General features: G+C 46.2%; 1 protein-coding gene across 1 annotated transcript in view; it reads left to right on the top strand.

Annotated features, from left to right (window-relative positions):
- The window catches only part of LOC145348190 (complement factor B-like), a 43,711-nt gene that overhangs the window by 26,905 nt on the left and 4,741 nt on the right, over window positions 1–12,065 (top strand). The window contains exons 12-16 of the mRNA XM_080196384.1: window positions 1,287–1,392; window positions 3,754–3,913; window positions 6,603–6,682; window positions 7,813–7,916; window positions 8,377–8,512. Coding sequence (XP_080052510.1) covers window positions 1,287–1,392; window positions 3,754–3,913; window positions 6,603–6,682; window positions 7,813–7,916; window positions 8,377–8,512 — 586 coding nt within the window. The remainder of the gene's footprint in view (window positions 1–1,286; window positions 1,393–3,753; window positions 3,914–6,602; window positions 6,683–7,812; window positions 7,917–8,376; window positions 8,513–12,065) is intronic.

Below are 12,065 nucleotides of genomic sequence, written 5' to 3'. Positions count from 1 at the left end.
ATTAGTGAACTAAATGGGTTTTTTTGATAATCAACAATGGTTTCATGGTCATTAGTAGATTCTAAATTCCAGATAGTTTTTATTGAATTCAAATTCCATCATCTGCTCTGGTGGGATTTGGACCTGGGTCCCCAGAACATCAGCTGAGTTTCTGGTTTAATAGTCTAGCGATAAAACGCATGCATGCACACGCACAAGTAAAAGACACAGACACACACACGCGCGCACACACACACATGCATGAGTGAGATGCGCACACACACGCACACACACACAGATGCGTGAGTGACAGAAACACACACACATGAGTGAGAGACACAGACACAGGCAGACACATACAAGCATATACATGTACAGACAACACACAATGACATAGAAAGAAAAAGACACCACACATGCACACACACAGACATACAAAGAGAAACTCACACACATACCCAGAAACACAGAGGGACACATGCACATGGGGAAAAATATACACGCACACACACAGACAATGGGGGAGAGAGAGAGAGAGAGTGACATTAAGAGACACATAGAGAATGGTCCTATCACTATTCGTCTATAAACTCAGCTAATGTGCTGGGGAGAGAGAGAGAGAGGAACAAAGACATAGAAAGGAATAAAAATATGTTGGATCCTTCCCAATTAGAAACCACTGGGATTAAGGATTCTGACTTTACACCCATTGAGGTTCAAATCCAGATAGGGTGGGAGGGCAATAGGAGCGGAATTACGTTGGTTCCTGTTACATCAACGGTCCTGTGGACTATCAGGTAAGGTGTGTAAAAGGAGGTCCATTAAGTCAAACTTAAGGTCACAGAGGTAGAGTGGGGTGAGACCATGACAGGATTTAAAGGTGAGAATTGAAAGAAGCCAGTGTAGGACAATGAGAGCGGGGGATGGCAGCTGGCTGGGGCTTGGTGAGAGATAGGGTGTGCCAGCTGAGCTGTGTCATAGGGTCATAGAGCAATACACCATGGAAACAGGCCCTTCGGCCCAACCAGTCCATGCTGACCATTGTGCACGCCCAGCTAGTCCCAATTCCCCATGGTTGGCCTGTATCCCTCTAATCCTTTCCCATTCATGTACTCTGGATGAGAGCGTGAGGGGGTCAGTTATGAGAGTGAGAGGTGATATTTATCGGTGCCGCTGAAGGGTTGGGCGGGATGGTGGTGGGTGGGGGCGGTGGGGGGGGGGGGGGGGGGGGCGCGGGAGGCAGTGTCGGGGGTGGGGGCAATGAACCCAGGACCCTGAGATCCTAAATCGACTTGTCTCCTTTACAGAACTTTCGATGTTCTGGATCCATCGTAGCGGATGAGTGGATCCTGACGGCAGCTCATTGCTTCCAAGACGAGTCTGAGGGAAACACCACCAGGAAGATCACTGTTGGTAATGATTCAACACCCTTTGGTAGCCCTTTGCTTCTTTTCGATGGGATAAGTTGGGAACATGACACAGAGGACAAACCAGTCTTTATCTCACTGACTACAACACATCCAATGCCCCAAGTCAGTTGTCTCTGTCTCTCCGCCTCTTTCTTCATCATATACACAGGCCAAGGTTTTCTGCCCTGTACCCCCCTGTGTGTGATGTCCTGCGATAGAGGTGGTTCACCATTGGCCGTCGGTGGGATCTTCTGGTCCAGTCGAGGTCAATGGCCATTTGCGTTGCTTGCGGGCTGCACCACTGGGGAGTCCACCAAGGTGAGGGTGAGGGGGTGGACACCTTAGAAACACTTGAGGATCTGTACTTGATGGAGTTCAGATCTCACTGAAACTTACAGAATAATGAAAGGCCGTGGGGAAATGGACGTGGGGAAGATGTTTCCATTAGTAGGAGAGACGAGGATCCAAGGGCACAACCTCAAACCCTTTAGAACTGAAATGAGGAGGAATTTCTTCAGCCAGAGGGTGGTGAGTCTATGGAACTCATTGCCATAGAGGGCTGCAGAGGCCAGGTCATTGTGTGTCTTTAAGATAGAGATAAATAGCTTCTTGATTGATAAGGGGATCAAAGGTTATAGGGAAAAGGCAGGAGAATGGGGTTGAGAAACTTATCAGCTATGATTGAAGGGTGGAGCAGACTCGATGGGCCGAATGGCCAAATTCTGCTCCTATATTTTAAGGTCTAATAGATGGGACAGGAATATTCCACCCATGTATTACATAATGCTGTTCCTGACCTCAGAACCTTGCAAAGGCCCATTAGAAACTTTTGAAATGTTTGATGTAGGGAAACGTGGAAGCCAATTTGTGAATAGCAATCCTGTAAACAGGATTGCGGTAGTCTGTCAGATAATCTTAGATTTCTTTTTAAGTGGTGCTGGCTGAGAGGTAAATAGTGACCCATGGCATTGGAGAGAAACGTTCTTCGAAATAGTGACCATGGGACCTTTTTACTTTGATTTCTGAGAACAGAGGGGGGGGGGCACTTTCCGGCCATGCTTGCCCCAAGACCGGAAAATCCCATCTGAGGTCAACGGACTTTTGCACGGCTCTGCCCCCCACCACCACCCCCCCTCCAACCCCCACCCACCCCACCACCCCAACTCCGCTATGATTCCTGGAAAAATTCCACCTACGCTCACAAGTAAAACATTATGGGGGGGGGGGATCATGAGCCCATAAGATAGAGGAGCAGAATTAGGCCATTTGGCCCATCAAGTCCACTCTGCCATTCAATCAGAGCTGATATGTTTTCAACCCCATTCTCCTGCCTTTTCCCCATAACTTTTAATCCCTTTAACAATTGTTAAACTAGAAAGAGTGCTAGTGGGACTTGGTGATTTGAGTTTTAAGAAAAGGCTGGATAGACTGGGACTCTTTTCCCTGAAGCTTCGGAGACTGAGGGGTGATCTTACAGAGATCAATAAAATAATGAGGGGAATAGATCAGCTAGATCTCCCAAAGGTAGGGGAGTCTAAAACTAGAGGGCATAGGATTATGGTGAGAGGGGAGATGTATAAAAGTGTCCAGAGAGGCAATTTTTTTCACACAGAGGGTGGTGAGTGTCTGGAACGAGCTGCCAGAGGTAGTAGGCAGGTACAATTTTGTCTTTTAAAAAGCATTTAGACACTTACACGGGTAAGATGGATATAGCGAGATATGGGCCAAACGTAGGCAATTGGGACTAGCTTAGTGGTAAAAACTGGGCAGCATGGACAAGTTGGGCTGAAGGACCTATCTCCATGGTGTAAACTTCTATGATTCAAGAACCTATCTATCTCTGTTTTAAGTATACTTAATGACCTGGCCTCCACAGCCTTCTGTGGCAACGAATTTCATAAACTCACCACCCTCTGGCTGAAGAAATTCCTCCTGATCTCAGTTATAAGAGGAGAGGGTAGCGTGGTTGCAAGCCAGAAGATCAGGTAGATTCCTCTGGAACCATGGGTTCAAACCTCATGTTGGCAGCTAGTGGAATTTTAATGAATGAATTAATCTGGTATTGTAAGCTTGTCCTGGTAATGGTGACCATGACACCTCTTGTTGATTGTTGTAACCTGATATACTCCTGTTCCTTTGGAAGACAGCTTCCACCCTCACCCTGGTCCAGCCTACATGTGACTCCTGAACCATGTGATTGACTCTTAAATGCCCACTGAAAATGCCACTCAGTTCAAGGGCAATTAAGGATGGGCAAGAAATGCTGCCTTGCCAATGAGTCCACATGCCATGAAGTAACAAAAAAAAACTCCTCTGAAAGCATTTGGCGGTTTAATGCTGCTTGGTTTTCTCTGGTCTTACACAGGTCCTTACAACAAGAGAGTTGAACTGGAGATAGTGAGTGTACAAAAACACCCAGGCTACAACCTGACTGGGAAGATGGAAAAAGGTATCCCGGAGTTTTACGATTATGACATTGCCTTGGTGAAGATAAAGCCAAAGATGAAATTTGCGACGACCATCAGGTAAAAGAAAAGACATCTTTCCTCTGTTTTGGAGGGGTAGGTCTCCATGGCATTCCTCCAGGTCCCCTCATGTATTACAGTCATTAGTCCACTGAAGGAATCCATTCAGGCCATCAAGTCCATGCCAGCCTTCTATAGAGAAATCCATTCCTGCTGTTTATTCCCTGTAGTCCCGGCAAGTTTATTTCCCTCAAGTGTCTATCCAACCTCTTTCTGAAAACATGAATCATCTTCATGGGCGGCACAGTGGTCAGCACTGCTGCCTGACAGCTCCAGGGACCTGGGTTTGATTCTGGCCTCTGGTAAGACCTGGGGGTGCAAGTGCACAAGTCTTTGAAGGTGGCAGTGCAAGTGGAGAGTGTGGTGAAGAAAGCCTATGGTATGTTAGCCTTTATAGGAAGGGGTATAAGATATAAGAGCTGGAGTCTAATGTTGCAGTTGTACAGAACGTTGGTTAGGCCGCATTTGGAGTACTGCGTCCAGTTCTGGTCGCCTTACTACCGGAAGGACGTGGAGACTCTGGAGAGAGTGCAGAGGAGGATTACCAGGATGTTGCCTGGTATGGAAGGACTGGGGTATGAGGAAAGATTGAAGAAATTGGGGCTCTTTTCCCTTGAAAGATGCCGACTGAGGGGGGATCAAATAGAGGTATATAAGATTATGAAGGGTATAGATAAACAGAGGTAAGCTATTTCCTATGATAGAGACACGTCGGACAAGGGGCCATGGACTTAAGGTGAGGGGGGAGAGGTACAACACAGATATTAGAGGGAGGTTTTTCACACAGAGGGTAGTGGGGGTATGGAATGCTCTGCCAAGTAAGGTGGTGGAGTCAAACACGCTAGAGTCATTTAAGAGTAACTTAGACAGGCACATGAGTGGGTTGGAGATGGGTGGATATAGGGGATTGTTTTAAATAAGGGTCATTAGCATTGGGGCATCCCTGGTAAGGTAAATGGATATGGTACAATAATAATGTTTTTTTTTCTTTTCATTCACAGGTTTTAACCTGTGTCCAATGAGGGGCATACATGCGATGGGTCGTACTTGGGCTGCTCTTGGTTGTTCGAGATTGGCCTAGTGCTTCATGTCGTTAGTGTGTGCCTAAACTGGACCAGATACTGGGCAAGACGACAGCTCAGTGACTATCACTGATTGCTGTGCAGACACATGGATTTGGGCCAGTGTCTGTGGCAGTTTGCGCATTCTCCCCGTGCTTGCGTGGGTTTTCTCCGGGTGCTCCGGTTTCCTCCCACATCCCAAAGATGCGCTATTAGGCTGATTGGCAGTAATAAATTGTCCCTAAATTAGTTTCCCTCAATGTGGATGGCCATAAAACACTGGACAAGAGTCATGGGTGGAGAGGGGGACTGGTGGTGTTGGGATGGCGGCGCGGACTCGTTGGGCCGAAGGGCCTGTTTCCCGGGCTGTTTTTGTTCTTTTGTAACTGTCAGTATGGAGTCTGCACATTCTCCCCTTGTCTCCCCGAGGGAATTTTCACAGTATCTTCATTGCAGTAAGCCTATTTCTGACCAATAAATAAACTTTAACTTTTGTTGGGGTGGGTTTCCTCCGGGTGCTCCGGTTTGCTCACACTCCAAAGATGTGCAGGTTAGACTGACTGGCCATGCTAAGTTGTCTCTTAGTGTCAGGGGGATTAGCGGGGTAAATATGTGGGGTCACAGGGATAGGGCCTTGCTGGGATTGTTGTCAGTGCAGGCTCGATGGGCTGAATGGTCTCTTTCTGCATTGTAGGATTCTATGATTCATTCCACCAACTCTATGGGCAACAGCATATCCAGAGCTAACTACTCTGGATTATTTCAAATGTCACATATTCACACGTGTTTTAATCTATCCATGGCCTATCCCCTGCCACCTCTGTAATCCCTCTCCAACCTCACAACCACCATCACCGCACCTGCATACCACCCCCTGCCCCCCACCTCCCCCAACCTACCTCAAATTCATAGAACATAGAACATTACAGCACAGTACAGGCCCTTTGGCCCTCAATGTTGTGCCAAGCTATGTCCAATCCCAAGGTCAAGCTATCCCCTCCCTATCATTCTGGTGTGCTCCATGTGCCTGTCCAACAACCGCTTGAAAGTTCCTAAAGTGTCCGACTCCACTATCACAGCAGGCAGTGTATTCCACACCCCAGGCCTAATACATTCAATTTTAACTGCTCCACCACGGGTGGCAATTCTTTCAGTCACTGAGGCCCCAAGCTCTGGAATCTCCTTTCCCTGTCTTTCATGTGATGTCTGGTGTGATTGAAGTTCAGGAGTGAGGTTGTGACTCCCATTCTGGTCCAGATGGGCTCTGTCGAGGTAGCATCCCACAAGTACAACATAAATCTCGTTTAGACAGAGCCCACAGAGGATTTGTCCCACGGTCTCAATATATGGGTGGCACAGTGGTTACCATTGCTGCCTCACAGTGCCAGGGGCCTGGGTTCGATTCCCGGCTCGAGTCACTGTCTGTTTGCACATTCTCCCCATGTCTGCGTGGGTTTCCCTCGGGTCCTCTGGTTTCCTCCCAGTCTGAAAGATGTGTCGGTTAGGTACGTTTACCCAAACAGGCGCCGGCGTGTTCAACTAGGGGATTTTCACAGTAACTTTGTTGCAGTGTTAATGTCAGCCGACTTGAGACACTAATAAATAAACTTTTAATGTTCTATCCACAGACCAATCTGCCTGCCGTGTGCAATGGAAACCAGCATTGCCTTGAGAAAATCCGAGACCAAAACTACATGTGCTGACCACGGTAATCTGCAGTTGCTTTGAATTTTAGATCTAACCAACCTCATTTTGGTTGGAGAGTTAAGGGTTAAATCAAACAGACCTGATTTATGATTTTCTCGCAGAATAAAAGGAAAACCATGGGATAAATGTGGCAGGAACTATGTGACTGGGTTACTGCAAGCATAAGCAAATAGGTTGCCATTATTGGAGATGCCAGCATTGGACTTGAGTGGGGACAGTAAGAAGTCTCACAACACCAGGTTAATGTGCAACAGGTTTATTTGGAATCATGAGCTCTCGGAGCACTGCTGCTTCATCAGCACTCCCCTGAGGAAAGCTCATGATTCCAAATAAACCTGTTGCACTTTAACCTGGTGTTGTGAGACTTCTTACTGTTGTCAGTGGCCAGCATTCATTATCCATCCCTAATTGGCATTGAACTGAGAGGCTGGCAAACTCATTTGAGGAGTCAAAATGGAGCAAGCCCTTCACATGTAAGCATCAGTGAACCAGATGGGTTTATACAATCGTGTAACAGCAACTATTACTGAGAATAGCTTCATGCTGTTTTAAATCGTGCCACATGGGATTTGAACCAGTATTCCCCACAGCATTAATCTGAGTTTCTCCATTACCAGTCCAGTGAGATTATCACTGTGACCTATACCACCACCAGTGCTACTGACACTCATTGCTGGCATGTGCACTTGGCTAACTATGATGCATCTGAATTAAGCCTTGGTAGATGTCTTGAATCACAGAATCCCTATGATGCAGAAGGAGGCCCATCCAGCCTGCATCGATAACAATGCCAGCCAGGCCCTATCCACATAACCCCATGAATTTACCCTGTGAATCCCTCTGACACTAAGAAGAAATGTAGCATGGCCAATCCACCTAACCTGCACTTCTTTGGAATCTGGGAGGAAACCGGAGCATCTGGAGGAAACCCATGCAGATATTGGGAGAATGTGCAATTTCTGCACAGACAGTCAGCCAAGGTTGGAATTGAAACTAGGTGCCTGGTGCCATGAGGCAGCATTGCTAGCCACTGCGCTACCGTGTTTATGGGCTATTCTGCTCATTCGCAGTACAAATATATAAATAAAGATCATCAGATGGGAGTTTCATGAAGAACTGTCTTTGTTGCAGAGAGAGAACTGCTGCCAACACTGGGAACTGTGGAAGCCAAATTTGTTCAGAAAGCTCACAGGAAGCACGAGCTGAAAAATGTGAAGATAAAGACTGGAGAATCGGTGAGTTAGCCAGTGTAAAAACGCTCTGCTGTTGTCGACATGAAGGAACAACAGTAGTTCCAAGTCAGGATAACGTGCGACCCAGAGAGGGTGTTGTAGGTGGCAGTGTCCCCAGGATGATTGGCTGGGTTGAGGAGGTGCTGTTAGTCACTGTGGGGAAAACTTTACATGGGACACATGGCTACCACTCTGTACTGGTGCTGGAGGGAGTTAAAAGAAGTGTTGGATGGGGTGCCAATCAAATGGGCTGCTTTATCCTGGATGGTGCCGAGCTTCTTGGGTGCTGTTGAAGCCGCACTCATCCAGGCAAGTAGAGAATATTCCATCATATTCCGACTTGTGCCTAGTAGGTGGTGGAAAGGGATTAGAGGTGAGGGCGGCCTAATAACGGGATGAAGGTCAACATGTGGCACAAAAATATTAGTGAATATTGATGCTAATTTTTCATTATCTTTTACAGCAAAGGCACTTGTGTGAGCAGGACGCACTCAAAGCTGCCATATATGTCAATGTGAGCGATGTCAAAGATGTGGTCACTGACCGCTTTCTATGTACAGGAGGCAGTACACAAGTGCCTGAGGCCATCAGCTGTAAGGGTAAGTGTCTCTGTGTGACCAGTGTTCTGCTCTCCCAAGGAGCACGGTGACACAGTGATTAGCACTGCTGCCTCACAGCAAGAAGTTTCACAACACCAGGTTAAAGTCCAACAGGTTTATTTGTTAGCACAAGCTTTCGGAATTATGCTCCTTCTTCAGGTGAGTGAGTTGTGTTCACAAACAGGGCATATATAGACAGAAACTCAATTTACAAGATAATGGTTGGAATGCGAGTCTTTAAAGTAATCAAGCCTTAAAGGTACAGACAATGTGAGTGGAGAGAAGGTTAAGCACAGGTTAAAGAGATGTGTATTGTCTCCAGCCAGGACAGTTAATGAGATTTTGCAAGCGCAGTCAAGTCATGGGGGTTACAGATAGTGACATGAAACCAAGATTCTGGCTGAGGCCATCCTCATGTGTGCTGAACTTGACTATTAGTTTCTGTTCAGCGATTCTGCGTTGTCGTGTGTTGTGAAGGCTGTCAGGGACCTGGGTTCAATTCTGGCCTCGGGTGACTATCTGTGTGGAGTTTCTCCCTGTTTCTGCATCTATGACTTCTCTGCCTTCTCCCCATAGACCCATTCATTCATCCTTTTCAAATAATAATCTGATTACCTCTCCAAAGTCTTCACCAAACGTGGACCAAACCTGGACAGCAGGGGGTTTAAAATCATAGCATCCCTCCAGTGCAGAAGGAGGCCATTTGGCCCATCGAGTCTGCATCAACCACAATCCCACCCAAGCCCTGGTCCTGTAACCCCACATATTTCACCCTGCTAATCCCTCCCTGACACTAGGGTCAATTTAGCATGGCAATCAACCTAACACAGTAAAAAGTCTGACAACACCAGGTTTTAGTCCAACCGATTTATTTGATAGTAAACTCACAAGCTTTCGGGTTAGCCTCTTCGTCAGGTGAATGGAGAGTTCTGGCCTCAGACAGAGCATATAAAGCACAGACAGTTTACAGATTACTGATTAGAATGCGAATCTTTACACTTAACTTGCTGTTCAAGTCCTGAAGTGGCTGACACTGTGTGTGGAAGGAGCACTGATCACAGGTTAAAGAGATGTGTATTGTCTCCAGACAGTACAGTAAGTGAGGTTTTGCAAACCCAGGCAGGTCACGGGGGTTACAGATAGTGCGACATGAACCCAAGATCCCTGTTGAGACCGTCCTCATGTGTGCGGAACTTGGCTATCAGTCTCTGTTCAGCGACTCTGCGCTGTCGTGTGTCGTGAAGGCCGCCTTGGAGAATGCTTACCCGAAGGTCAGAGGCTGAATGCCCGTGACCACTGAAGTGTTCGCCAACAGGAAGGGAACAGTCTTGCCTGCACATCTTCGGACTATGGGAAGAAACCCGAATACTTGGAGGAAGCCCACACAGACATGGGGAGAACGTGTAGACTCCACACAGTCAGTGACCCGAAGCTGGAATTGAACCTGGGCCCCTGGTGCTGTGTGGCTTATTTAATTGAAAGGCTTGATCTCTCATGACATCACTGCTCCATATACAGAAAGGTATTTTGCTTTTAATTCCACCCCCTTTATAAGCTGTGGCGTATTTCTCCCAAACTCCCAGCTTCAGTGTGAACCAATTTCTAGTACTAACCCCACAGCAAGCGGTAGGATCAACTCAAATAATTAATTCATTTGAGTGGGCAGACAAAATGCAGATTGCTTGCTTGTGGTTAGGTGGAAGAGGTGGGTGTGGGTGGCATGGAGGGGTATTCCCCACGTAGTCCTCTGTGTACTCATACAACAAATGAGGGACAGAAAAAGGAAAGAACAAAGACCAGAGAGAAGAGATTTATTGTTTCACATTAGCTTAGAGTCTGGAGTCAAAGAATGGAAGTTCGCAGGCTGAAATCCAATGCTTGTATAGTTCAGATTTCCAGTAGAGTAGCTTTCACACAAGGAGATAGGCATGCAGAAACCAATCAGACTTGTGGACAATGGTATAGAAGTTTCAGTAAAAGCACTGTAGGTGAGGACCAGGTTTTCCATCTGGACAGAACCCTTTTTTTTGCACTGCTGACTGAGAATGGCAGACCGAACGATGCAGTTACACAAGGCATTACAATCAGATCCACCAGCTAGACATTCACATCACATGACATCCAGCTCTCCACATTGTGTTTGACAAAGAGTGTGTTTCCCCAAATGGTTAAGTGCTCCAACCATTACAGCTTGAAATGAAGGTCCTTTGTCCTAGCAGCATAGGCTCCAGTTGGCCTCGTGAAATACAGATGGACTTTGTTGAATTCTTTTTGAATTTGGTCTCTGTGGCTCACAGGGGTATTAGTATCTCTTCAGCAACAACAATGTACATGTTTCTGCAATACTGCCATTGTTCAGGGTCACAGACATGCATAGTTTCAGCCATTTTAGAAGGTCAATGTCCATTTTTTTTAATTTTAGAAATTAATCATGAGGATATATATTGTAAAAATATTAAACAAGGTCTTACGCCCTGATAATATTCTCAGGCAGCGAATTCTTTACCCTAACCACTTGCTGCATGAAACAGATTTTTGTCATGTTGCCGTTTTATTAATGACCCTAAATCTGTATCCTCTGGTTCTCAATCCTTTCACCAATGGAACAGATTCTCCCCATTTACTCTGCAGAATCTCATGATTTTGAACACCTCTATCACACTCCAATCTTTCTGCATGAGGGGCCAAATTTACATTTTTTTTAACTCAAGGGGCTGATGTGCACAGTTTGGAAAGATAAAGTTTGGCACATTAAATATAAATTTGAGAAAAAACACAATGTCAAAGCAATAAATTGATTATTTAAAAAATAATTAATAAAGAATTATTTAAACATTGCTAAGCAGCAGAACTGACCAATAATTCTTTTTTATCTTTTAACTTATGAAGCAGAACTAGAGATTGACGACCCCACCCCCACCCCCACCAGTCCTGGTCATCAAGGGAAGGAGTGGGGATGAGGCTGAGATAAGGAGTTAGGCTTAATTAACACTGACCTTGTGTTCATCTCTAGTGGTGCACACTCTGAATCGGCCTCATACAAAAGTGGGGGTCAGAAGCGGGTGAAACAGAAAAGATAGGAGTAGGAGGAGGCCAGTTGGCCCGTTAAGCCTGCTCTGCCATTCATCACAATCATGGCTGATCATCCAACTCAATAGCCTAATCCTGCTTTCTCCCCATGATCTTTGATCCCATTCACCCCAAGTGCTATAACTCATGGCCTGTTGAATACAGTCAATGTATTGGCTTTCCTACATCTTCCTCCTTTTCAAGTCTGCTCAGTGGATAGTATTTTTGGGGAGGGAGGAGAGAAAGGGTGTGTGTGTGTGTGTGTGTGTGTGTGTGTGTATGTATATCCAGCTTACTCCTACTCTCAGGGTCGTCATTCTCTCACACACACACTCCCAGACTCTCGCGCTCCTCATTCAAACCTGGGAGATTTTTTAATATTCATTAAAAATTTATTCATGAGACATGGGTGGCGCTGGCTGGTCGTCACTGATTGCCCATCCCTAGATGCCCTTGAAGGGCAGTTGAGAGTCAACCACATTGT

The sequence above is a fragment of the Carcharhinus amblyrhynchos genome, chromosome 9 (genome assembly GCF_965287045.1).
Source record: "Carcharhinus amblyrhynchos chromosome 9, sCarAmb.v2.hapA, whole genome shotgun sequence".
NCBI lineage: Eukaryota > Metazoa > Chordata > Chondrichthyes > Carcharhiniformes > Carcharhinidae > Carcharhinus > Carcharhinus amblyrhynchos.
This window is presented reverse-complemented; position numbering and strand designations above follow the sequence as displayed.